The following is a 26,481-nucleotide window of genomic DNA, read 5'->3' on the forward strand; positions in this document are numbered from 1 at the left end:
CCATGCAGAAGCTTATAAATACAAGGAGTCTAACTTCACTGTTTTACAAATAACAGTCACACATTCCAAATGTGCACAAAGCAAACCAATATGCCAGCAACACACACAAAAAACAAAAACAACCAAAAAAAAAGCCACCACAAGCCCTGATCACCTGCAAAGCAAACAAATCAAAACCTGTGTGCTATTTCAAAACTAAAGCAAAACGTATGTGCTCCAAGAGAATACTAAAGGCTTTATGGTTTTTACATTAATTTCAATTCAAACAGATTTTCTTTCAAAGAATCTTATGTTTCCACTGAAGAAATCCTATCATTCTTTTCATGGGTAATTCTTCACTTGATCTTTCCTGAAAATGTCTCTAATTTACAGTATGCTCTTACTAATATCTTATTACAGCTCCTTTAATGGCCTGAAGATATTTACTTTCAGCATCTTTCCAGTCTAGGGAATCCTGAGGCAATTTCCTTAGGTAGTCCTTTAGAAGCATCTCGTAGCGTGGAATGCGTTGGACTGGTTCTAGCATGTGATGTTGCAATGTCAAATTTCCACACACTTTTTCCTTCTAAAAAATTGTAAACATATTTCAATGAAGCAGGCAAGAATGTCATTACTCTATCGTAAAATAAAAGTCATGATTGATGAAACGTAAACAATGTATTTTGAAATGTGCATGATAGACCTTCTGAAAGAAAACAGAACTATTTTACCAAACCAGATAATTAGAAAATCTTCCCAAAAAATAACTGTAAAAAAAAGCTTTTCTAAGTATTTGACAGTCTTAGCAAAAAGTCTTACAAAAAAAAATCTTTTAAACTCCAGTGCATTTTAAATGAGGTTTGTGATAACAGACAAGAGAAATACTTCTGAATTAATAAGAACAGTTCATGACCACATATTATAAACAATCACCTAAATGGGCTACAAAGGTATATTTTACCTATCTGAGGAGGGAATGCTTTGAGTTTCATTTATAATGTCAACTCCCTCAGCAATGTCCCTCCCTCAAATGTTAAGATGTATATTCATTTCCATAATCTTAGATGCAATTAGATTAGAAAAACAAGAATTACATTAAATTGTTTTCTTCCCTGGCTTACAACCACAAGACCCCACAGAGCAGTAAAATTTAAGTAGAAATACTTTTTCCTATTTGTAAGTGCTCAGACTGCGGTAGGGGACACACCTGCCAATTCCCAGAGACACCCACAGGGAGCACCAGAGGGTGTGAAATGAGCCTTTGGAAAGGACTGGCATCCCGGGGCTCTGAAGCTTTCTGTGCTCAGCATTACTGTGAGCAGACACAGTGTTTAAGGAGGCAGTGCAGGGATCTAGAGTTGCACTGCTATGTCACTTTATCCTACAGTGGTGTTTACTTCTGGTATTTACAAAAAAATGCACTATTTTTTTAGTCTTCAGATGTTTCAGCCTTTACAATTTGCTCCTCCATTTTGCAGGAGAAAAATCTGGATTTTTGTGGGTGGGTTGCGCACATACGCTGGAAGGAGAAGGGAAAAACGCAGTGTGAAGTGGATAAAAACAACAACCTTCATTCTGAGGGATTTGTTATTTAATCTTCTCTTTAATCATTTCTTTATCCACAAACCTTTGTATTGTTATATATTGCTTGTGTTACTTGAGGATCTACGTTATTCTCACCATTACCTGAATGTCTTGAATAATGAATTTGAACTGAGGTGACCGTTCAGTCCACGTTTTCACCAATTCCATTGCATTGTCAAAATTCTTCACGTATTCTCCGTACATCTTAAGGAAAGGAGCCAACTTTTGCAGAATATCTCCAATCCTAGGGGTGGTAGTCCTGCAAAGTAAGAGGGTGGAATCTCAGAGCAAACAGGGAAGAAAAAAAGTCACACAAGGTTATAAAAGGTTTCAAGCGTTTAATAGAAAATCCTTCTGCTTGGGATCACCTCACGTGGAGTTCCAACGTAAACAGTAAATCTGAATTCACATGGAAAGAGTGTTTGCATCCTCTTTGATGATGTATAAGCACTATAGGTCATGTAGAGGACTAAAATAAGAAAAGCTAGAAATTGAAGACTTGAAAGGTTTTATTTACAAAACATAGCCTAATTTATTTTATCTGCAATTCCTTAAAACTGTATTATCTTCTTTTGACCATAATTTAACCTTTGAAATATCTAACCTGTGATTTGGTTTGAGGGCTAAACCCATACTGTACATCTTCCCCTCTGTGCCTTCTATAAATATATGTATTAACTTTTTTTTTTTAATTACTATTTATCTAAAGAAGCATATGAAGGAAAGATAATCCCTTGGATTCCAGTCTTTCGTGAGAACTTTCTGCATTTTTCCCAATTCCTAAAGGTATCTTCAGATAAAACAGAATAGTAAAGTAACAGATGGAGAGGCTGAGAGAAGCTGCACTCCCAAAGCACACAGGCATCTCCAAGAACTACCATAGGAAGCACATTTCATGTCTCATTTTCAAGGCCAGGCTCTCTGAATTTCTCAAAGTCTGAAATCAATGTTCTCATAGTGGTCTAAAGTGAAGAAATCTACTGCAATTACTTCTACAGTCCACTCCAACACACCACTTCTATGAGAGAAAAGCTGTGCAGAAGGGAAAAGTTATACTTGGATACTGAATATTGCAGGACTGTCAAAAACTGGTCCAGCCCCAGCTGCCTCTGCGAGCGCAGAGAGTTGCTGTGTAACACCTGGCAGAGGACTGGGGTTGGCAATGAGGGGACAAGGCAGGTTGGGAAGCTGGTCTCTGCAATCATGCTGTGCTCTTAGAATATTCCCAAGTATCTGCTACTGGTTGTCCTTGGGTACAGAAGACTCAGGGTATTCTATCTTCTTAATTTGTTTGATAGTCCAGTGGAAGGTATCCCTGCCCATGGAAGGGCAGTTGCAATCAGATGATCTTTAAGGTCTGTTCCAAGCCAAACTGTTCTATGATTCTATGGCATGGGATCACTGTTATGCTCTGTTACGCTCTGTTACACATTTTCCATGGGAAATACATTGCAACAAGGCTGTTTCCAGTGTTTTCAAGCCATGTGTTGTAAGAGATACTCAGCTCCAGCTGTTGCTCAACTCATTCAAACTGCAGCTAGCAGACAATTTCATTTTCACTTGGTAAGTTTAGATTCACACTGCTTTTTCTTCCAAAAGAGAGGGATTTGCTTTTGATCTGCTTTCCCAGTCACACAATTACGTATTTTTACTCTAAGTTTTCAATTCAAACCACAACTCAAGGAAAGAGTCAGAAATTTTTATCCAGCTTTTTTGCTGGAAGATAAAGAATAATTGAAGCACATAAACCTACCCCCAGAACATACTCAATTTCTTGTGTCTAATGAGAGGAGCTGCTGAGAAAAGACTGTATCTGGCAGAAGCTATTGTGCCAGACAATTTCAGAGACCAGTGATGGGGAGAGAAAATTACCCCAGATTTTTCTTTCAGCAATGATCAAAAAGAGATGTCTTCAACTACACCCTTTTTTTTTAACTCCTCCCAAAAGAACAATGTTTCAAGGACATTTTTAATAGGCTGTCTCAGGTACAGCACAAAGGTTGTTTTCAAGCAATGTGGAAAAGATAATATCCTTGTGATGCAATTTATTAGCTCTGCATCAAGAGTCAAAGCTTATCAACAGAAGCACTTTTCAACCTTTGAAAAAATATAGTTATACACACAGTAGTAGTGAGCAGTTTAGCATTTTGCAAATATGTAAAGTAAGGCAACCCATCTTCTGTGCTCCGTAACACGTCTAGAGCAGAATTTTAAGATTACATCGTGAATTTCATTTCAAATGATACAGCACTGACATAATGTAGTGTGAGCTGTTTTTTTAACATCTAAACTCCACTTCTCATGAACATGCACTCTATTGTAACCCAGGCATTCATATTTCCTATCAGATTTTTTCAACTTTTGTTAAAAGAAACAGGGAGCTTTACCTTACTCAAGTCACTCTGCTGGGAACTTAAGGTGTAAGCTTTCTTATATTTCACAGTGCTTACATTTTATTGACTTTCTTGCATTATAAACTACACAGAGGTACCATGTGTTTGTGCATGGTAAGTATTCTATTTTAAAGAATCATCATTTAAAGGGGTATCATCTTACAGAGTCAGAAGATACATAGCTGCTGGCTAGAGCACCCTTGTATGGTCTAAGATTTTCATATATGTCACCAAAAAAACATTTTTCTTCTCATTTATGGTGTGTTTTTTGATAATAGAGGGGTTGTATGATAGTGTAACTGGAAACTATGCATGGACAAACACTTGAATTCCTCATAATAAATTCCAGGTATCATAGAATATAGGAGCCAAACAAGTGCTGAGGTGGAACAACTGGATGAAGCTGTATTTGTAATTTCTTTTTAAATGAGGTTAACCTTTTTCCCAAAGAAGGTAGGGAAGCAGAAGTGTTTTGAGACTTTTTTTTTTCAATTACATAGAAGAGACCAAAAATGCATGGCTATGTTTTAATATATCCAGAATCACACACACCAAGGCAGGATAAAGATACTACATCTCTACATTATTATTACAGAGTATATTTACACCTCTTCTATCCTTGCTGGCTCCAAATAGAGGTCAAGAAAAGCTGAGGGGAAAATGGCCCTTAAATATATCTGACATGGATTTTAATTTCAAACAGAAAACCAAAACCTAGAAGAAGAATGTGTCCCACCTTATTAGAGAAAGCAGTAACAACAAAGTTTACTCTACTTCAGCATTGTCATAAACCACGTACATGTTCTTTACCTCAACTTTGTATTCTATACAATGAATTCACCAGGTAGCACATAATTTGAGTCTGAACCCCTAATTTAGCAAGACATTTGATCATGAGTAATCTCCCTGGCTTCAGTGAGATCCATGTCCTTTATTTTGAGCAAATGATGCAAGTCCTGTGCTGAGTCAGCTCCTGAGGAAGAGTGGAAGAGCAGATGCTCTCTTACTCACAGGAGTTCCTGGGCCTGGAGAGCTTAACTGAGAAGATACTTTCCCTACCTCAAGCCTGCAAGAGAGTTTCTACAGACACAGTTTTAGGAGTATATTAACCAGTGAAGTGCCTCTTACCATTCTTGCATTCTTTTTTCAAGTTCCGGAAGTAAGAATTTACTGTGGAAGGCATTTATTGAAGAAATGTTAGAAAAGATCTTATTAATCACTTCAGGTGGAAATGAACCTCTGTTGGCTTCCTCAAGGAGTCTGGAGTAGAATACCTGCAATACAGGAAAAAGAGCCCCAAACCTGTCAGCCTGTTATATTTAACCAAGGCAAGATTAATATTTCAATACCATAGATAGGTAGTGATGAACTCATTCATTGTCTTTCCCTCACTAGAAGTGAAAAGCTTCTCCTCCCCTTACACCCCACTTTCTTTCTCATGAGCCAGGAGAGCACTGCAGGCAGAGCTGACATAAGGAAAGCCAAACTGAAGCAGTGCCATTTTGGATCAGCTCCAGACATCCTGCCTGTTTTAACAGCCAGAGCATCTCAGCTTTCCCAGCCTTCCAGTTGTATTTTCCACTCTTCTGTTCTTTGCAATTAGCATGATGTCTGATCACCATTAGCCTCACCACTTTCCTTGAATGCCTTATCCCCTTATCCTTTTCAAATCAAAGTAATTTTCAGGCTATGAGCAGTCCCCACATACTATTTAAAGCACAGAGGGAGCCCAGTTCTGATTGGACCACAGTCTCTTTTAAAAATAAATATATTCTTTCTCCATCAGTGGGCTCTACCTGATTACATGCAGCTACAAAATGTGCATTTGTTAATATGCACATCGCAAAATAAGTGGTTTTGGAGAGCTATCGTCTCTCTGCCACCCTCTCCCATGCTTGAACAGATTACATGTCCCTAAAAGGGCTTCAGAAATCTGGGTAAGGACTTGCAAAAGAAGAAAAGAGTCTGAAGATAGGAACTTTGATCACCCCAACTGAGACAGCAGAAGTGTCTTAAAAGGAAAAAAGCCATATACTGCCACATAAAACGTGCCCAGTTTGCTGCACTGCCAACAGGACAGTTAGTTACTTTGAAGTTACTTTTTTTACTAAAGAGACAGTTACACAACTTTTCAACCAAGTTTAGAAATATAACAGTCCTTTCCCAGTCTTCTGCTTTCCTCTCATTAGCAGCAGTTGAGCAGCTGTGTTTGAAAGTCATTTTTCAGAATCCTCTCCAGTTAATATTTGGAAAACAGACACAGCACTAATGCACTTATGAAGGCATCAAGGAAAATAATTGTACATTACCCATCAGAAAAATCTGTGAAGGAAGTAAACATTTTTTTTAAATTTTTAAACTTCTGTAAATATTTTTTTTCCTGCAATACTCTGGCTTTTAAAAGTCATCATATATCCATCACAATCTGGATCTGCTGTGTAAATCCACTTTCAGGAGGACAGTTACTGAGCTCCCCAAGCAGCATGAACAGTTACTGTATCAGTTGAGACTTTTTACTTTTCATCAAAGCTTTGTACAAAACTTCTGCACTGGACCTGAGCAATTTAAACAGTGGAGTCTGAGAAAAAATATCCTGTAGCAAGGCAATGCAAAGCTAGAGATACATGTGTTATGTGGAAAGTAAACAAGACTTAGGAAGGAAAATATTCGAGTACAAACTTCTTACATATAAGAATTATCAGTTAGATTCTGCAAGCATGAGAGTCCAACCCTTTCCTTGCAGAAACACTAATTTCTGCTTCTAAATATATAATGGGAAAATAGAGGATATACTTTTTGGAATGGGCAATGTCTAGTTCTTTGGAGCTAAAGAAAAATTCCGATTGGGTGGTTCAAATTAGAATGATTTAGTAATTTTCTAATGAGTGGGTGATTGCAGCATTCACTCCAATTCACTGGAAGCCAAGACATGGTTATCCATCCTTCTTGTCAGCTACCAGCATGCAATGCTATTGCTTACAGTGACATCTCCATACCCAGAACATATTGCATTAATAGCCACAAAATTCTAAACCTTATTAAAAACGGCATTCTTAAAATAGAAGCATAGGCAAAGCCATGTGGCAACAGAAAATGACTGACTGGAAAATCAGTAAAATGTGAAAAACATACCACATCTCATGTAATTTATATCCACATTTACTCATAGCCATTTGAGTGAATTCAAGGCAACACAATAAAAGCAAATTCAAAAAAACTGTACCCCATCTAGGAGGTCAAGTCGGCTAACATAGGCTTTTTCTGTTTGCAGAAGCTCGTTGGCAATTTTGTGACGTTTCTGCTCATCTGTCTCCTGGAGGAAAATAAGAACAGCTCTTAGGACAGTGAGGAAAACATAACTTAATAATAATAAAAAACTTCTGAAAATCCTTATGACTACCTTATGGTCCGAAAAGCAACTGAAATACGAAGTTAACATTGAGTAATAAACACCAACTTTGAAAAATACATGATTTCCCACAGCTTAATTAACATATAAAAAAGTCAGAGAATGTTAAAAATTAGTCAAATTGCAGAGCAAAATTCAGAGCCTAAAAGATTTAGTATTTCCCAGTTTGTATAGGGATCTTTGCCAAAGCACCAACTCCCTACTCAACAGATCAGCTCACATCCTGGTAATCGAGTACCACTGACCTTTCAGAGCTGGAAGAATTGATTTGCAGAGTAAGAGGGAACAGATGGGAGCAGTCAGTGTTCGCCCCCACCCCCTTTCAGAAGTTATTTGAACTGCATGTTCTTTGCACAACAAAATTATTGAAAAATACCATACAGAATGGTTTATGTTCGCCAATACACTCATTGCTGAATAATTGTTGACTGCAATTAGAGGGCTCCTTCATTAAGTCTTTATGGAAGGCATTTTTGCATTTTAAGGGACGTTTTCATTTTAAAGTCTTTTATTCCACAAAATATATTCTTCTGCTGAACAGAAACTTAAAACATTCACTCAATTTTCAATATTAAACTAAATATGTTAGAATATATAATTACAAGTTGCTGGGCAAAATTATTTCAAAACAAACAATGAAATCACAGCCTTCTACAATATCAAAACATTAGGGAACTGCCTCAGGCTTGCAAGTGTCAGGCTCAACAAACTGACACTTCCACTACAAGATTCTTTCTCCAGATCTAGAGACAGTCTGTTCACATCTAATGACATCAGAGTCTTCCCTAAAAAAATGGCAGTATTATCACAGTGCTTATGGGAAACTGGTAATTGCTAGACAAACCATAAAAATTCTTCATAAAAACAAAGAGGAGAGCTTGAGAGAGTAGTTTCTGATTTCAAACTGCACATTGCTTTCCACAAGAGTAGGATAAACATTTGCAAGTACTTTTACAAAAATGGTTTGAAGGATACCGAATATTAAAGTACAGTCTTATATTTAAAGGACTTCAGTGGGTTTTTTTCCCCATTTTGGTATTCAATAAGTATTCCAGTTTTCAACATATTTCAGTTCTAATCTCCAGTGTTCACAGTTGCACTGCTACATGGCAAACCTCCTCCCTAAAAACAGGCTTTCAATAGTGACTTCAAAGCTGTTGATTAAATCTGTTTAAATCAGCATAGCAACCACAGTAACCTACAGAACTGCGTTTTAAGTGCTGTCAAGAGACATTGCAGGGAGCTGGAGGATTAGCTGTTACAGCTACAGCTTGCTGCTTAGTGCAGCCATTTACAAAGGATCTCACATGTGGACTTGAGACACAAAACCACGGAGGTTGCTGGCTCCTCAGCAATTTAATTTTATTTTTTTTCTCACCCCAGAATCCCACTTACTCCCTGAAGCAGTGCTATAGAACCAAGCCACAGTTTTTAGACGATTACTTGAACTAATTAAGAGAGGGAAAATCACACATAACAAACACAAAAATATCATATAAAATGAGCTGAGCCCAGCTTTCCAACCCTCTCAGTATCAACCTTACACATTTTCTTAATTCTCAAACCTGCATCTCCTTTCTACATCAATTGCATGACCTGACAGAGGGATGTTCTATGTGGGGGAAAAATGCACACCATGGATGAGTTATCTTTTAATCACTGTGGCATGTTCTCATTCCAGCATAAGAACACCCACCTACAGGGTTAGATCAGTGCAAAAAGAACAGAAAACTGTACTGCTGCTTTTCCTTCAGCACATCCTCAGGGGGGAGCAGGGGGTGTTGTTGAGGGGATCAGAAGGTAACTTCAGGGAACACATATTTCAGGGAACATTTCAAACTTCTGTGACAATCCATAACACATGGCAACTCAACATATAAAACCAAGCAGAAATGGCTGATGTGCTACATAGAGAACACTTATGTTACACAGGTACGTTATTTCACCTGCTGACCAAAATATCAGGAGTGTGAGAGACCAGGAGTTCCACCAGGATGGACTGCAAACCTGAAGCTCTATTCCAATGCTTACAGTAAATGTTTCAGCTGGATCTAGCTCATTAGTACAAATCTGCGCATCCTTAGAATAATTACATTACTATGGATGCTTAGGAAATTAAAATAAGTAATTTTGAACTCTGAAATTAAGAAGAGGTATGAAAAATGCTGGTGAAAGTATGAATTTTCTTATTATCCAAACCAAACAGGAGCCATCTCCTGTCAAGAAAACATACCTGTCAACATGACAGTGATGGTATATATGATTCACTCTTACTCAGGCATAGCCATTGCCCCAAGGGCTTGAAGGAATACATTAAACAACACAGACAGGGTGAGAGAAGTAGAGTATGAACAAATATAATTTAAATTACTCTGTGCTTGTTGCTTGCACAGCAACCAAGAAAGCAGTAAAGATCCTGGTATCCCCGAAGAAGTGACTATTCACAAGAAGATTTATGCATTTATATATTGGTTGCTGAAGATACACAGCTTTATTCCCATTGCTGTTCCTAAAGAAAACCAAACAATTGTAGCATCAAGAAGCTGCCAGAACCCCTCAAGTGTTTCAACAGCAAAACATTTCTTGGCAGAAAATTAACTTTGCAAAACCAAAAATCTTACCATGGTTAAATTGAAATGTTGCCCTACATTTAGAAATCCAGTATCTCCACCAGGTTTGCATCTAAAACTTCAGAGCCCTCAACACTGTCATTAAAAGAAGACATCATATAAGGACTTTATTAAAAATGTTCCATGGATTCGTCCCCATCTGTGGCATGCAGGCAGTCTATATCCCTATCTCCTGCCAGTCTCACAAGAAACACTGACACATTTGTCCTCTTGTCTTCAGTTAGCTGTAGCAGCAGATTCCCCACATGATGTTATTCAGGAAGTTAATTGATTGAGATGTTCTTGTACTATTCAGCCTCTGCAGTTTAGACAAACTAAGTTTTATGACAGGAGGTGTTTCTGCTGCAAGGCAGGAAACTTTTCATTTTTAATTGTCTTTTTGCTTGTTATGATTCTGTATCATTACTTTCAAACTAAATTCAGTAAATAAGAGAAATAAAGGATACTCTGCTCTGGTTGTTTGGGGAAATTGTTTCAGATCACTGCCAAATTTAATAAGTTTTGCTCAATTTTTCCAGAACCTGCAATAATCTCTCTTTAGTCAGATCTACAGTGATGGGGGGGGGAGGGGGGGGGGAAATAATGGTAAGAGCAACACTATTTCAAAACAAGCCTTCCTTTCCAAGCCCAAAAAGTAATTTTTGCACCAGTCCCCAGTTTAATTCACTCCTTCCAGCAATGGATTTAGGATTACTTCTGCTGTACAGGTACACATCTACAAAGAAAGAGAGCATCACTTTCTGCTCTTTCCTGATCTAAGAAACATGGCATGCAAGAGACAAGATACTTTGCATCAACATCAAAATACACATATCAGATGCATAATATAAAGTTTGACTATGACTCACATGGATCTGGTCCTTTTGCTTTTATTCAATCGTACCTACATTTTAAATCAAAAGGGAAGGAGAGTGCTGTTATCCTGTGCTATGCAACTTAAACTGGAATGCATCCCAGTTTTAATATTCTATAATGACTAAGTAGGCATTTAGCAAAATCACAGATTGTCTAATGCTCTTACTTCTTACCAGTGCCTGCCTGAACACAGAAACAGCTTAAAGCTCCACCAGAACTTTCCTGTTGCTCATCATCCTTTCCCTAATCCAGACAGCATGGCAGCAGCTACTTAGACCACCACAGGGCTGATTTCCATCTCCAGGTTGCATTAATCCAAACTAAATCAGTGTTTCATTCCATAAAGGGTGGACGCACTTCTTAACCTCACGAGACTAAAGGGGAAGTCCTGGTTGCACAAGATATCTCAGGAAGGGCTGCTGTGACCCAGTTCAGTTTTACAGATTCAGTTCTACACCAATGCAAGCTTAAAAGTCATCCTGCATAGGTTTGGTTTGGTTTTTTACCCTCCAAGCACCAGTGAATAATATACATCTAGTTACAGTCACATTACACCTTACAAGCTGACTCATTGTGAATATAAGACAGACCACACGTGCTGGTTCCAGCAGCTCAGACAGATTTTAATGAGATTGCTGCCATTACCATTTGCCCAGTTTCTTCCTGAACTTTAAAAGAGAACTGCTTCCCTTTTCAGCTTTTTCCTGAAAATGCTGCCAGCACCTTACTGCGTGACTTGGATTCAAGATTAACATCATTGCCCACTGAGAATTCAGCACTTTATAGGCACAGAGAGGGGAAACAGGCATTACCCAACAGGAGACAGAAATATAATGACAGGTGTGGCAGGCCAAAGTGCCTTAGACTGTACCCAGGCTTATGTTTAGATGGGGATCATAAGATCTATTCATTCCTGGGAAAAAAACCCAAAACAACCCCTAAAACAAACAAGAAAACTCACACAAGCCAACACTTTCTTGTCCTTACCTAGAATATTTCATCCTCTACTACATGAGAACTTGAGAGCCACCTTTCCCACTCACAGAATTTACCTCCAAGTGTGTATATATGTGACTCCCAGCTAACCAAACTCAAGGTCTGCAGTGAACTGGTGAGGGCGCACTCATGACCAGCAGTGAGGAGCTTTTTCAGCATCAGTTGTTTGGCTGTGTGGTGAAGAGGAAGGCTGGGAGGGTCTGCCAAGCTCCCCCTGCCACACAGGGGACTGCTGGACCAGAACTGTTAATCAGATTTACTTCTTTGGTACAAGGAGGCAAACTGCATAAGTAAACTTTTACAAGTGAAAAATATGCACTGTTTTTCAGCAATTAATTTCCCAAGACAGATTTTCTTCCACCCACTTACTTTGCTTAAATATTTAAAACCTTCCTTGCAAGGGAGCTCAAGTTCATCATGATAAAAGTTCTCCTTGCTAAAAAGGCACATATTTAGGATACCCTGAACATTGTGTCTATCTGATCACTAGCAGACTGCCACTGCCTTTCCCACTTTGACTTGACAACTACATCCAAGTTAGGGATTCACACGACACTTCTCCCTGAAGCCCTGTCATTACAGTTTCCTACACATAGAATGTTATTTCACATACACCACTAACATGTGTCCCTTGTAGTCTGGCACAGCTGAGGCATGGTGCTAAAGAGGCACACATATTTGAGCTTCACTTTTTTTAAACCTCAGATAACTGATGGGGAAAGAGCCAAAGGGATGAGGAGAAGAGCAAAGGAGGAGAGGGTAGGAAGAGGCAAGCAGAATTTTTTTCTCATCTTTTTTCAGAGGAAAAACAACCAAAGTATTTTCAATTTCTGACCTGCTCCTGGAAGCCTATTTTTGTAAATAAAAACCTAGAGAAAACACAAAAAGTAGTGATATACCAGGAATGAAACAATTTCTCTCTTTACCTTTGTTTCTACAGGTTGATCTTGCTTACTGCTTTCCTCAGCTCGTTCTTCCTTCACATTAGTATTAATGTCTAGAGTTTCATTTTCAGCTGGGAGCAGCGTGTCGCTGCTCAGAGTCCTGTGGCAGCTGTTGAGCATCTGCTCCTCACAGGCAGTCACACTCTGTAGTGACTCTCTGCGAGTGCTTTCTCCTTCCCCATTTATCAAGCTGCTGTCGATGGCATCATCTGGGACTGGGGTGGACACAGCAGAGCCGCGGTCCGGCAATCTCCGGTCCTCATCTTCTGGCTGGTCTTGTGCTACCACTCCATTGGCCGTGTGCAGCTGTGCAACCTGAGTTTTGTCAGTGTCACTGGTTCCCTGTTTCTGTAGTGAGTGCTGGGAGGGGAGTTTTGGCTGAGGTGATGGTGCGGACCCATATCTTCCTTGAGATTTAGTAATGTGGAGAACGGAGGAATCTTTCTTCAGATCGCTAGGATTCAGTGAGCTAAAAACACCAAGCACACAAAACATTGATGAGAGAAGAGTTAACATGGGCTTACAGAAAATCCTGATATGGGAAATAAAAGAGTTACACCATATAACCAACTCCTCCCAAACCATTTCTTTCCTGTGTTAATATTAGGAAGTTCAGGACATTGAGACCTGGAATGCATTAAAACACTTACAAACATGTTTCTCTTACTAGAAACTCAGAGCTCTGTCTATATGGAGCCATTGCCTCCCTATGTGTCTCAAATCTCATGTGTATGGGAGATTTAAATTGGACATTAGGAAAAATTTCTCCACTGAAAGCATCATCAGGCATTGGAACAGGGTGCCCAGGAAAGACTTTGAGCCACCATCCTTGGAGGTATTTAAAAGATGTGAAGATGTGGCACTTGAGGACGTGGTTTAGTGGTGGATTTGACAGTGCTAACAGTTGGATTCAATGATCTTTTGCAACCTAAATTTTTCTATTCTTAGCTCCGTGTAACAGAGCCAAGAAACAGAAACCAAGAAACTGGTAGATGAAGCAACTTGCCCAAAGGGTCACAGAAGATTATTGGCAGAAATGGAGCAAGACTCATGGCTTCCCAAGTCCTAGTCCACTGCTTAAACTAACAAGTAGGCTATTCCCTAACAGCTCCTTAATTATAAAAAAATTAATCAAACACATCCAAGAACATTTAGCATCCCTGTCCTTTGTTCAGAAGATTACAGGAAGACCTTTAAATTTTTATCCCATTTCTTCTCCTGTTCCCTTATTTAGCAATGTCCCTTTGTCATGCTGCATCTTTTCTGAAGATCTTTTTCCTCCAAAATTTATCTCTGCTTTAAACACATTATCTCTTGTTCCTGACTGTCCTCTAACTGTTCCTAGTATGGAACTCCATCTTCTGAAAGGATGAAAACTGCTTACAAAGTGTATTTTTACTCCTTATTGATAGGATACTTTACACAAATATTGCAAACGTATTCTGCACTTTTGTGCACACAGATCAAAAATAACTTACACTAGCTTTATCTTCTTCCATCATAGAACAAAAAAAAATTTAGTCACTTTTTCTTTAGTCATGTAAAGATTATACCTTTTTTTTATTAAATAAGCTTAGCTCCAGGATAAAATTAATATACATTTTTCAATTGCCTGCACAGAGTAAATAGGTTTAATTAACTTTCTGCCATGCCTACATGCTTGTGGGCTGTACAGACTAATGAAAATAAGTTATTTTAGTTAACAATCACAGTTTGCATTTCATGAACATGCTACCTAGCCATTTCAAGATCACTAATTAAAAGTGAAGTTCAGGTTCACAGAAGACACATTTTGTGAGTTGAACTCATTCAAAAAACAGGAATTACCTCCACTGCCAAAGCAGGATAATCCAGAACTCAGCATGCTAATCATGGAAGGTTCTCATAAGCAGAGATCATAGACTTGAGTATAATTTAGTCATTGGACAGATATTACTGGGTGTACCTAATGAATGATGTTGCCCAAAAGCAACTCAGCTTCCCATAGTCCACAAAATGTCCCTACTTTTAAAGGTCTATGAACAAGAAAGTTTTCTTTCTTTCATTATAGTTTCCTTTGATTGCGTAATATGGAAGAAGCTCCTGCACAATGCAGCAGGCAGGTCTAGGAGGAAGAAATGTAGGGCTCAGTGGTGTAAGTCACAATGAACCTGAGGAGTTTTCTTTCAGAAAGAAAATTTTTTCAGAAATAAAGAAATTTTATTTCAGAAATATTTTTTTTTTTTCTAAGGATACTGCACTGTTTAATAGATGGGTGATGCTTTGGAGGAAGACTAGGAAATAAAGTGATAACAGGATTAGAAACCTGTACTAAAAGAATTCACAGGACCTCCAGTGCTGCAGTAATCTCTTTTCCCAATCTCTGAGCAGCTGTCATGACCAAGTGCAATTAAGTATCTGCCTAATGACAGAAGTTTCTTGCAGATGAAGCTCTAAAATTATTTCTGTTCCACTGGACAAACACACTTTTGCAATGCTCAGCTGCTTCCATAGAAAGGATTAAATTTCACTCATCTTGAGGGGAAATTCTTTCAATGAAAGCCCTAATACTCTGGCTCCATGGAAGGTCATGCTCTGTAGTACATCATGCATTCATTCCCACAGGGGGCATCCCTTCAGAACTCCAGTGTCCCAAGGAAATATGAAAAAACCATGTCCAAAACTTGCAATGCTCAACTGTTTCTTGAGCGATGTTCCTCTCCCATGGGCTTTCAGGAAAGTTGCTCTCTTTGTACAGAGCAGATATATTTGAAACTTCTGTTTCAGAGCTTATAATGCATCTACTTAGAGATGCATCATGTGCATCTAATTAAAGACACACAAGTAACACCATTTTGTGAAAGCAGTGTTCACTGTGGTTCATTTTCCCCAAAGTTCCAAATGTTTCCCATAAACCACAGAATCAAAACTCAAGAACACTGAGCTTTTCTACTAAAATCACCAAGCACTATAAAGCAGACCATTTAGGGAGTGTATCCCATACCATTACAAATAACTTGTAGAGTTCACCCTCTTCACATGAATGATTTAAGAAGTTAAGATAGTATAAGATGAAAACCAGTATTTCAGGTTTTTCTATTTGCTTATAAAAGTATTTTTTCTTCTGCAAGAACAAAAGTATTTAATATTAGCTTCAATATTAAATTTATTTCAAATTGCTGACATTTTTCAGGATGTTCTTAAAATCCTACAAGTTTCTTTTTCTAAAAAAAGGAAAATTAGGACTAACACCTTATGAGAAAGCACACCTTGTAAAGCCAAATATACAATTTGCTCCCACAATTTCAAAACACATGCAGTTTTGCCACCAAGCCCTCTGGCAGAGATAGGAGTGAGCCCTACCACAGTACCAACATTCTTCCTCACAAGTTCAAGTTCCAACAATTCCCACAGAACAAACGGAGTTACAAACCAGTTCAACTTCTGTTACATACCTGCCTCCCTCAAACCGGTTGATGAGATCTGACACTTTGCTAGACTTTTCCTTTGTGACACTAGAAACAGCAGCGAGTGTCTCTTCCTCCATTCTTGGTTTCTGAGTTTTTAAAGCTTTATGCCTAGGGGTTTGGTATGTTGCCTTCTGCAGATGAATTGGCTTTGGAGGCACTGCAAATGACAGCAACAACAACAACAAAAATCAATCACTCGTATTTCCTTGAGCTGCCAGAATACAGAATCATAAAATGGTTTAGGTTGGAAGGGACTTCATCGCAGGGGCTCCGATGCTGGTCAGCACCGGTGTGCCACGACCTTCCTAGAGAGAGCATCCTGCACAGATCAACTCTTCCAGGGGTGGTGGCAGGCCTCCCTGGGCAGCAGGGGATTCCAGCAAGTGTAGCAACTTCTCTGCTACAAGTGATTCCAGCTCACCTCATTCAGCCCTTTGTGAAATCACCCAAGGCGAACTCGGGGACTGAGAGACAGGAGCCTCGTTTGGCAATTCCAGAGGTAGCCTTTACTGTCCAGCAGCCCCTGTGAAGGGAAGGCCAGGGACAAAGGCTCCCTCCTCAGGGGCAGAAACAGGGGCTTTTTATGGGAAAGGCAGGGGATGGGGTAGAAACCAACTAGCCAACTGGGTACAGGCTATTGCCATATAGAAACAAGGCATGCGGGGTGGTTCACTTCATCACCATGACCCGAGGAAGGTTGCTTATCTCTAGGGAGAGTCTTTTTTGGCCTCAGGCCTCTCTCCTCCAAGGGAGTGCAGAGGGCTCTTGTACCAAGAGCTCACAGCCCTCCACAGGACCTTAAAGATCATCTAGCTCCAAACCCCCTGCCATGAGCAGAGACACCTTCTACTAGACCAGGCTATGCTCACAAATGGGATTTTTGCAGAAAGAACTTATTGTAGCAATGAAAAATACATACTCTTGGCTTTAACTAACCTTAAAGTTGCTTTACAAATACAGGGACTTCATATAGTTCTTCATGCACTGTTTGGTATTAAGGATCTTGTTACATTACTTGACTAAAAGCTGAACCATATGCTACCTCAGCAAGCTAGAAAATCAGGGAGTTTTCTTGCCTGTTCATTTGTTTTTAGTGTTCTGTAAAAAATACATACGTGAGGTTTATACTTGCAGGTTTTGTAATAAAAAAGAATTAAGCACAAAGGAAAGAGCCATACTGTGGAGCTCAAGAGAGAGAGATTTAAATTGCTGCCCCAAACTCTGGTGCTCTCATTCTTTACCTTATCCCTTGCGACCTCAATAATAATCATCAGCAGAAAAGGTATTTGCCTTCAGCTTTAAACTTCCCTTACTCACTGAAGCTTTTTCTAATTATACTGCTGAAAACCTTCCCCCCTGAAAATATTTTTTATTATTCTTGCTTTTTCTCCATCCTTACCGTAAGTCCTTCTAATTAGATTGTTAATGATCAGCCACTGCTTAATACAGCAATGACTAGAACACAAAAGACCAGGTGACACATAAAGCAACCAAATTCACAGCACTAAAATCTTTAAGTAGCCATGCAGCATTTGTGGGCAGCAAAAGCAGGTCACAGACTGGGCCCAAAAGCATTCCACATTGGAGCAATGAACGTCCAGCCCCATCAAAAGGAGAGACTTAATGGAAAAGGACCTTAATTCTGGAAAACACAACTCTGTTCATTCCCACAACATATTGTGGGAGAAGAGAAAGTGTTTGATATGAAATTGGAAAAAGAGTTCTTGAAATGCAGGCATAAATTTGCAGGAGTACGCAATGCCCTGCCAGTGGAACCAGTGGCCCAGGGGCTCAGGCACTCCTCCACAGGCACCACATTCCAGTGGGGTACAGGCACCGGCCCTCCAGCAACTAAAGAGACCAGCCAGTGAGCAACCATGAAGGGAAGGAGGACAAGAATGGGCTTCAGGAATCACATGCCACTCTTGTAGTAGGGAAAAAAAGCTATAGTGCAGGATACACAATAGATGGATGGAAAAGCCATGTTCTTCATAATGCTGACTTTAGAATATTGTCCTAACTTACCCTGGAAAACCTATGCACAAATGATCTTAAATCTTATCAACTGCCATTTCAAAGAGGTGTTGAAAAAATTCCTGCAAATATGCTAATCATAGATGGTGATAAACTTGAAGAAACACTCAATTAAGGGCAATTTTCCATTTCTTCCCTACATTAAATTTATAGGTAATACAGGAGGTAATATTTGTCTGTGTTTCCAACAACCTAATTGCACTTAAGTGGGATTGCAGTGATCGCTGCAGTCTGAAAAGTACCGTGAAAGACTGTGCAGAAATGAATTTACCACAAAAAGCTTTAGACTTCAATCATATCAACTACAAAGGCTGGTAAATGAAATAATCAGAGGGAGAAGGAAGACAGTTACCGTAGAGCAGATGCTTTTACTGTATATATGTGCACTCTTGGTCCTTGGAAGCTTTACATTTATTAACACATGCAAAAAAGCAAGTTTGGGGAAGGATGCAGTACAGAAATATGACTCAGAATGCTGCTCTATTGAAATAGTTACTTTGCAACCCTGAAACGAGCAGATTTTTAAAGTGTGCAACTGTTTCAGAGTCTGCAGTAACTGCAGTCCCTCCTGAGCAGTGCCGTGCAGCTGCTCGGCTGCAGCTGCAGCGCAGTGGAACGGCTTTCCCTGTATTCCCTTTTTCTCAGGGAGTTCAGGGAAGGCCTGGCAGAATTAGGCCAGCGAGCATCAGATAATTGTCCAAGCTCTGAATAGCTCGCTGTGCTGACAAAGCCACGGGACAGCTGAAAAAAGGCGACACAAGCAGGCTGGGGAAAAGCAGGACACATAATTGATCATAAGCACCGCCATCCCCTCGGGGAGGAGATGGACAGCAAAGGGGACACGGAGTGGATTTGCTGACCAGCACCCCAGTAGTTTGTAGAAACATTTCTTGCTCTTGCAATGGACTTTGTATAACCCCCAGTCCTGTGAATTCTCATATGTAATGGACTTGTACATCTCTTCAAGTCTTCTGTACATCCCATGAAATGTTAGTATGCTCACAAGGATATATTAAAACTACTAAACCTGAGGGAATTAATGTCTACTGATAAAGCAGAAGGAATTAGTTGGTAGCTATTTTTACACTGGATCCACTGGGACAAAAAACAAATTCTAGGACATTCTGTGGAAGTGTCACACACTTTTGCAGCTGTTACTGAAAAACCACAGCTAAGCAGCATTTATGTACGACAAGCAGTGAGGAACCTCTGGTCAAACAGGACAACTCCCATTTACTGAAAATCCCTGTAATATCTCCAGAAGAGAACCAAACAGCCAATCCACTTATGCAAAATATTTTATTCCTTACTCCCTATCAGCATCTAGCAGACAGCACTTCCCCTACCAGCTGCTGCTGTAGCTACTGTGTGGTTCAGAAACAGTGCAATGAAAAAAGAATAGTCACAAGATCAATGGAAAGAAAAGAATCAGTAGTGTAAAAAAAAAAAAAAAAAAAACAACCCACAACCCTCAAAACCTTCCTGTAAGGTCAGCCTTGTTAACAGGGATTATGGAGAGCAAATTCCATTAATTCTCTTCTCAATGTACTTCTGTAGTGTTTTGTTTTAATCAGATTATTTTTCAGTGTGCACAGAGCAAGGATCTTAAGGGGGAAAAAAAGAGAAAAGACTGGCCTATTGTAGTAACCTGCATAATACAGAGCTCTGTTGGAGTCTATAAATACTCTTGTCTCTGTACTATAGAATTTTGAGCTCATTAGGACATATGAACTGCTTATTCTGCCCAAAGAAAACCCTTCCATATACTCAGAGACCTCATACGGTACACCACTAGCCAAAATCAAGATTTATGCTGCAGTGCCTAGTTGCGCATTCAGCTTTGTATATATACATAAGGAAATGTCAGCTAACACTATATAAGTGGCTCAAAAGGTGCAAGCACCTTGCAGACTCCAAAGCATATCAGCTAAGGTCATTTATCTCTTGTCTTAGAAAGTATAATGTGTTCAATGGTTAAAAATGCTGCTATGCCTTGACTCGATGAAAATGAAGTTAAAAGTTCCTGTGGTAAGCAACTACAGCTCTGCTGGCTGAGTCATCCATCATCACCTCCCTGCATGCTCCATCACCTTCAGGAATATCAAATGAGCACTGCTGAATAGATGCTAACAATTGATACTCTTAAGCACAATATGAAATAACCAGTAACCTAAACTCAGCAGAAAGAGAGAAAAGTCATCTTCTCTTTGAGATGCGCGTTTCCACATTTTTACTTCACACCACAAGAAGAATCTTTCACTAGTATATTAGGAGAGAAGACCAATAATAATCAGATGTGATTTGTTGTCTCTTTTGTCTTCTTCACTGAGATAATTTGGGGATTTGTCAGTTTTGTTGATAAAAGAGACACTGTAGCAGATTTTTTGAAGTACCACCAAGACTGGAGAAGCCTACCTAGCACAGCTGTCAGTTTTAGTTCCATTCACCTTTAACTGTACAAGTTTCACTTGCCAGAGAAGTACAATCTACATCTCAGACCATTAAGAGGTCTCTCAGGTTTTTTAGGCCCAGGCCACTGAAAACTTTTAACCACAGACTATATAACTAACTGAGAAAGGAAGACAGGATTCATGCTAAACAGCAGACAGACAGCTAAAATAGATTGCTGAAGTCTAAATGTTGAATCTGTCACATCCTTATCATTTCACAGTAGCACAAACCAGGCCATCTTTTGGAGTTGAATTTCATCTCCAACCCAAACAAAAATGCCTCTTCAGCCTCAGCAGGAGATTCATAAGTACTCCTAGGCTCTCATTAGAAAAATTTAAATGAGCAACTGATGCACAGTCTTGAACTGACAAGGCACTTCACTGCTTTGAAGAAGTGTTGGCATTTCCACATATTTTGCATCCTACAATAAAACTGCCTGGTACAGACAGCAGTTCCAGTGCCCAGCATTTAGCAATTTGACATCGTAAAAAAACTCATGCAAGAGGGTCAAAGAGCAAGGAATAGAAGAAACTAGAAAAAGTCAATTTTTACATGTCACTCTACATGAATTCTGCTATTGCCAGGTTCAGATCACTGCCCAAATATTTGTAGGTAAGGGCAAATTTCAAATCATTTGACAATTTTCTTCCTCTCTTATGGATCATATTTGTATTGGAACTTGGTAGCACGTTTTGCTATTTCCACTGACTGCCTCCAGTCTGGATGAGTGCACTTTATCAGGGAATGCCCTGCACTGGTGCAAAGGCAAAGCACCACGTCTCACAGCAGGACAGACCTACAGAATGCAACTGCTTTGCTCCGCAGCCCCAATTCCTCTGCTTAACTCCTTCATCGGCTTTCAGCCAGTTTCAGGCTTTGTTCCAAATTTGCAAAGATTTTCATGAATCAAAATCTGCTCCAGACAGAGATCTGACACATGAATTGCTAAATTGTTGATAGAAGGAATTACTGGGGAACAAAAATTGATGGAAGGAATTACTGGAGAACAAAAATTTTGCTTTTACTGACAGTGTATCAGACAGATTTTTTCCTCCTTGAAAGGCCAGGGGGGAAAAGTGAAAATGAAAAGAAAGAATTTTATATTGGATTGCATGCAGAAATTTATTCACTTGACCTAGCTACCCTGAGTGAACTGTTTCCAAATACTTAAACTACTTCTCAGAGACCAAGTACAGACAAAAGTACAGGGTTCACTTGAAGTGCAATATTTTGAACATTTTTCCTCTATATTAAAGCTCTATTTCCCTTAGTAAAGCAGAATTTACTGGAAATGGCTGTACCACACTTGCAATGCAATCTCAAAGTCATGTTTATGTCTCTCATTTTAATTATTTTGGTAGGTTAGATGAAGGTCATTTTACAGTAGATTCCTCCACAACCAAATACATCAGCATTGCAATCTGACAAAGGTGTGTCATCTTGTTTCCTTTCACTATGAAAGGACACTAGTGTTTGCATGACTAGAACTACCATTTGGAAAAATGTTTCCTGCTGCTATAAACCAAAAACATTTCTGTACCTCTACATGAAAAGCTTTTTTAAAAAACAGTGGCCACTTTTAAACCAATAAATTAGGGCAATCTAGTGTGCTTAGAACATTTAGACTCCCAAATGCTTCTCTCATTAATTCTGGTTTGTTTTGCTTCAATTCAACAAAAAGCCAAACAAAAGATATACTATAAAACTTCAATCTGATGCACATATTTAATAGAAATAAATGGAGAGGGACCCATGAACAAAGGAGACACAAAATACTATTTACAACAGTATTACTGAATTTCATCTACACAGCTGCATTTCTTAGACTAATGCTATTCCTGCCTCTGGCACATTTTGGAGCACACAATATTGACAAACAAAAAGAAACATGGCTAGGAAAGAGCAACAACAGCTGTGTAACTACTCGAATGAATGAGGTCCAATAACATACAACTCCTAATTTATCTAATAGCTAAAATTTTATAATAAGCGTGTTGGCTTTGTTTTTGAAAGGCTTAAAATCTTTTTATTGATAGCACATTTCTCTTTATCCATTAACGATTTCTAAAATTTTTGTTTTAGGAAGAACACATGTTCTCTTTTCAACTTTGCTGTAGAGAATTGATTCCAAAGACCTAGGAAATGGTGCAGAAAGGCTAAGATAAGTAATGTTTACATATGACTGGCAAAAACTTAGTTTAGTTAACAATATTGGCAAAACTTCTATAAAAAGTAACCATACAAAAAAACCAAACCAAACCAAACAAAATAAAACCAACTGCTTTATTTTGCTCTCATTCTCCAGAAGTAAATAAAACTTTCTTGACACTCCAAAAAATTTCTTCCTGCCCTTAACTCTGAGGTGAACTCAGGACTGATGCAAAATTCTTCAAGATGCATTTTCCCATTAAGTAATACAGAGATTGTTGACTCCACAACATGATGACTCTGTGTGATTCTAGTTTCCACACTTGATTCAGATGTGCTCTAGTGTATTGGGCTTGTCTGGCCAGGTTTTGGTAGCTGGGGGGACTACAGGAGTGGCTTCTGCGAGAAGCTGCCAGAAGCTTCCTCCATGTCCAACAGAGCCAATACCAGCCAGCTCCAGGATGGATCCACCACTGGCCTAGGCTGAGCCGGTCAGAGAAGGGAGTAACACCTCTGATAACATATTTGAGAAGGAAAAATAAATTACTGCACAGACATGGTCGTGCTCAGAGAAGAGAGGAGTGAGAATATGTGAGAGGAACAATTCTGCAGACACCAAGGTCATTGGAGCAGGAGGGGCAGGAGGTGCTCCAGGCACCAGCACTGGGATTCCCCTGCAGCCCCTGGTGCAGCCCATGGTGAGGCAGCTGTGCCCCTGCAGCCCACGGAGGATCACGGGGACACAGAGATCCATCCACAGCCCGTGGAGGAGCCTCACACCAGAGCAGGGGGATGCCTGAGAGGAGGCTGGGAACCCACAGGAAGCCTGCACTGGAGCAGGGTCCCAGCAGGGACTTGCAGAGCTGAAGAGAGAGAAGCCCACTCTGGAGCAGGTTTGCTGGCAGGATTTGTGACCCTGCGGGGGACCCACACTGGAACAGGATGTGCCTGAAGGACTGCACCCTGTGGAAGGGGACCCATGTTAGAGCAGTTCATGAAGAACTGTAGCACACAGAAGGACACATCTTGGAGAATCTCATGGAGAACTGTCTCCTGTGGGAGGGAATCCACACTAGAGCAAGGGAAGGACTCCTGTGCCTGAGCAGTGGAAGAAGCAACCTGTGCTGAACTGACCATGACACCCATTCCCATCTCCCTCCACCACTGGGGGAAGGACACAGAGCCTGGGAATGAGGATGGGGCAGACGAAGGTGTTTTTAAGATTTTACTTATCATTATCCTGTTCTGATTTTGGTTAATAATAAATTCAACTTTTTTCCCATGACAGTAATCAGTTTGTGATCTCCCTCTGTCCTTAACTCAGGAGCCTTTTGTTATATTTTCTCTCCCCTGTCCATTTGCAGAAGGGAGTGATAGAGCAGCTTTGGTGGGTACCTGGCATCCATCCAGGGTCAGCCCTCCACATCTAGTTTTCTGTAAGTAATTCTCATTTCTGTCTTGTCAGCACTGTCTCAGAATCCAATTCATTAAGCAGCATCATGATGCGTGTCTTCTAAACTCACTCATTTTTTTTTTTAACTTTTAAAATTATCTGCACGTCAGATCATTTATCTGCATAAAAGTTCCTATTCAATGTCACCTCTAAAAGACCTCAGTCCAGATCTGATTTGAATTCAAGATTTCTGGAATGTAGCAACTCTTTGCTGTGATCAACTACAGCAGAATCAAAAATATTACTGAGAATACCACAAAAAAAAGATGGTTTGAGTCAATATATATATATATAATATAATATATATATTGATTTTATGGATGTATAAATTATACATACGTATTTATACATATATACATACAAAGTGTGTATATATAAACTGTATGTATATATATACACACACATTTGATCTATTTAGCTTTTAAAAGTGAAGATATTATTTATGGACAGAGACAGAAAGAAGGGAAATCTCAATTCTAGTCTGTGTGCATTACTGGTCAGCTTTTAGGGCACAAATATGAAGTTCCCATCTTTCCACACACTCCTGGCAGGAGGGCTCCCCTCGATCTCTGCTAGAACTCCAAAGGCCCTGCATATCTTCCCCACCACCCCTGCCTTGAAGCCAGAATGTCAAAAACTCCAGTTCAAAAATAGTGTCCAAACCTCCCAGCTCAAATACAGCAATACTGTCGAAAAGTAAGTCAGAAATTACAGAATCATAAGGCATTTACAGAACATTTGTATTCCAGTAGCAAGCTTATGCCCCTTGGGTTTCTCTCTTCCAAACACAGGTCTCTCAAGGTGCTCTATTTCTCTCAGAAGTCTGAGATAAAGAACAGCTTCCCTAAGAACAATATTTGAGAGTATTTACCTTGTGGCTTTGGACTTGCAGCTGAACGTGGGGACTGTTTGAGTGGCACACTTCCATTTATTCCCTGAGCCGCTTCATTGCGTACATTCTGCTCCACAAGCCTGCCGGTGGCACTCGCTGTACAAGCTCTAGACAGTATTAAGGGCTTTGGACAGATGCTGCTGCCTGAAAAATAAATGCATACAAGAGTAAGAAACAGGATTAAATATAAGGTAGAAGGACTACAAGCACATTTATTAGAGGGCTAACAATTCTCTACAGAGAATATTAGAATATTTAAGAGTGTCTCATCCTAAAAACACTCTTTGCCTCTCACTGAAATTTATTGTGTTGTTTAAACCTTGAAGAGTTGGATACTAAAAATATACTTCCACCATGACTAGGCTAAGCTCTTCTATAGGAGCATGGCAATTTCCAAGACTTTTTTCCTATTTGAATTGTTGCTTGTTCAACAGGACTGTAGAAAAAACAGCAATTTTGTACAGCTGTTCTATTTCTGTATTCAAAGTGTGTACAAAATGCTATATATACAGAACATTTATTTCATTGCTGATGGTAGGGTGCCAGAGTCAGCTAAATTATTTGTGTATTTTTTGGTAGGAACGGGCCCTATTAGAAGTATTAAAAAAAAAAAAAAAAAAAAAAAAAAGCACAGCACAAAGCCAGCTGACTCTTTCTTAGCAGAATGGAATTTATGCTCATTAATAGGATCAATATGCTGCTATTGATAAGAAATCTGGAAAAAAATATAAAGTAAAACATATTCAAACAATGGAAACTGTAAAAAAACACTTAGCAGACTGTGATTACAGAAGCCAAAACCATGCACTCTTGTTTTGGGGTGCGAAAGCACTTGGTTCCCTAAACACAATAAAAAACTTGAAAGAATAATATGAAGGACTTTGAGATGTCACTAAGGTCAATATTCATTTACCTCTGAATCAAAAAAATCCACAACATTTTTGTGGGAGGAGCAAGGAAAAGGAGGAAATCCCATTTATCACTTATTGCACTGTTGTCGTAATTATTTTCATTAAAAAAAAAATATTAGGGTAGAGTTTCTACACCTCTATTTATTGTTATTGTTTGCCACCCTTTTCCTTTTGCTTGCCTTTCCTGGGTCTTTCCTTGCATGTTTCCATAAAAAGCAAATCCAAATCCCACTCAATCATTTCATAAGGTGATCTTTTCATGTCTTCTGAACAACAGCTGGCCTGCAGAGTTTGGACCCTCTGCTCTGATCCGCCACCCTCTCCCACTGCAAAATCCACCACATCAAGCCACT

General features: G+C 39.4%; 1 protein-coding gene across 5 annotated transcripts in view; it reads right to left on the reverse strand.

Moving 5' to 3' along the window:
- Positions 1-26,481, reverse strand: part of FGD4 (FYVE, RhoGEF and PH domain containing 4) — a 105,352-nt gene that overhangs the window by 16,228 nt on the left and 62,643 nt on the right. For all 5 annotated transcript variants that reach the window (XM_032105979.1, XM_032105981.1, XM_032105982.1 and 2 more), the window contains exons 2-8: positions 25,197-25,361; positions 16,225-16,396; positions 12,773-13,259; positions 7,180-7,269; positions 5,085-5,230; positions 1,666-1,822; positions 427-565 (exon numbers count right to left, since the gene is read on the reverse strand). In XM_032105979.1, coding sequence (XP_031961870.1) covers positions 427-565; positions 1,666-1,822; positions 5,085-5,230; positions 7,180-7,269; positions 12,773-13,259; positions 16,225-16,396; positions 25,197-25,361 — 1,356 coding nt within the window. The remainder of the gene's footprint in view (positions 1-426; positions 566-1,665; positions 1,823-5,084; positions 5,231-7,179; positions 7,270-12,772; positions 13,260-16,224; positions 16,397-25,196; positions 25,362-26,481) is intronic.

This window comes from Corvus moneduloides, chromosome 4 (assembly GCF_009650955.1).
Source record: "Corvus moneduloides isolate bCorMon1 chromosome 4, bCorMon1.pri, whole genome shotgun sequence".
Lineage (NCBI taxonomy): Eukaryota > Metazoa > Chordata > Aves > Passeriformes > Corvidae > Corvus > Corvus moneduloides.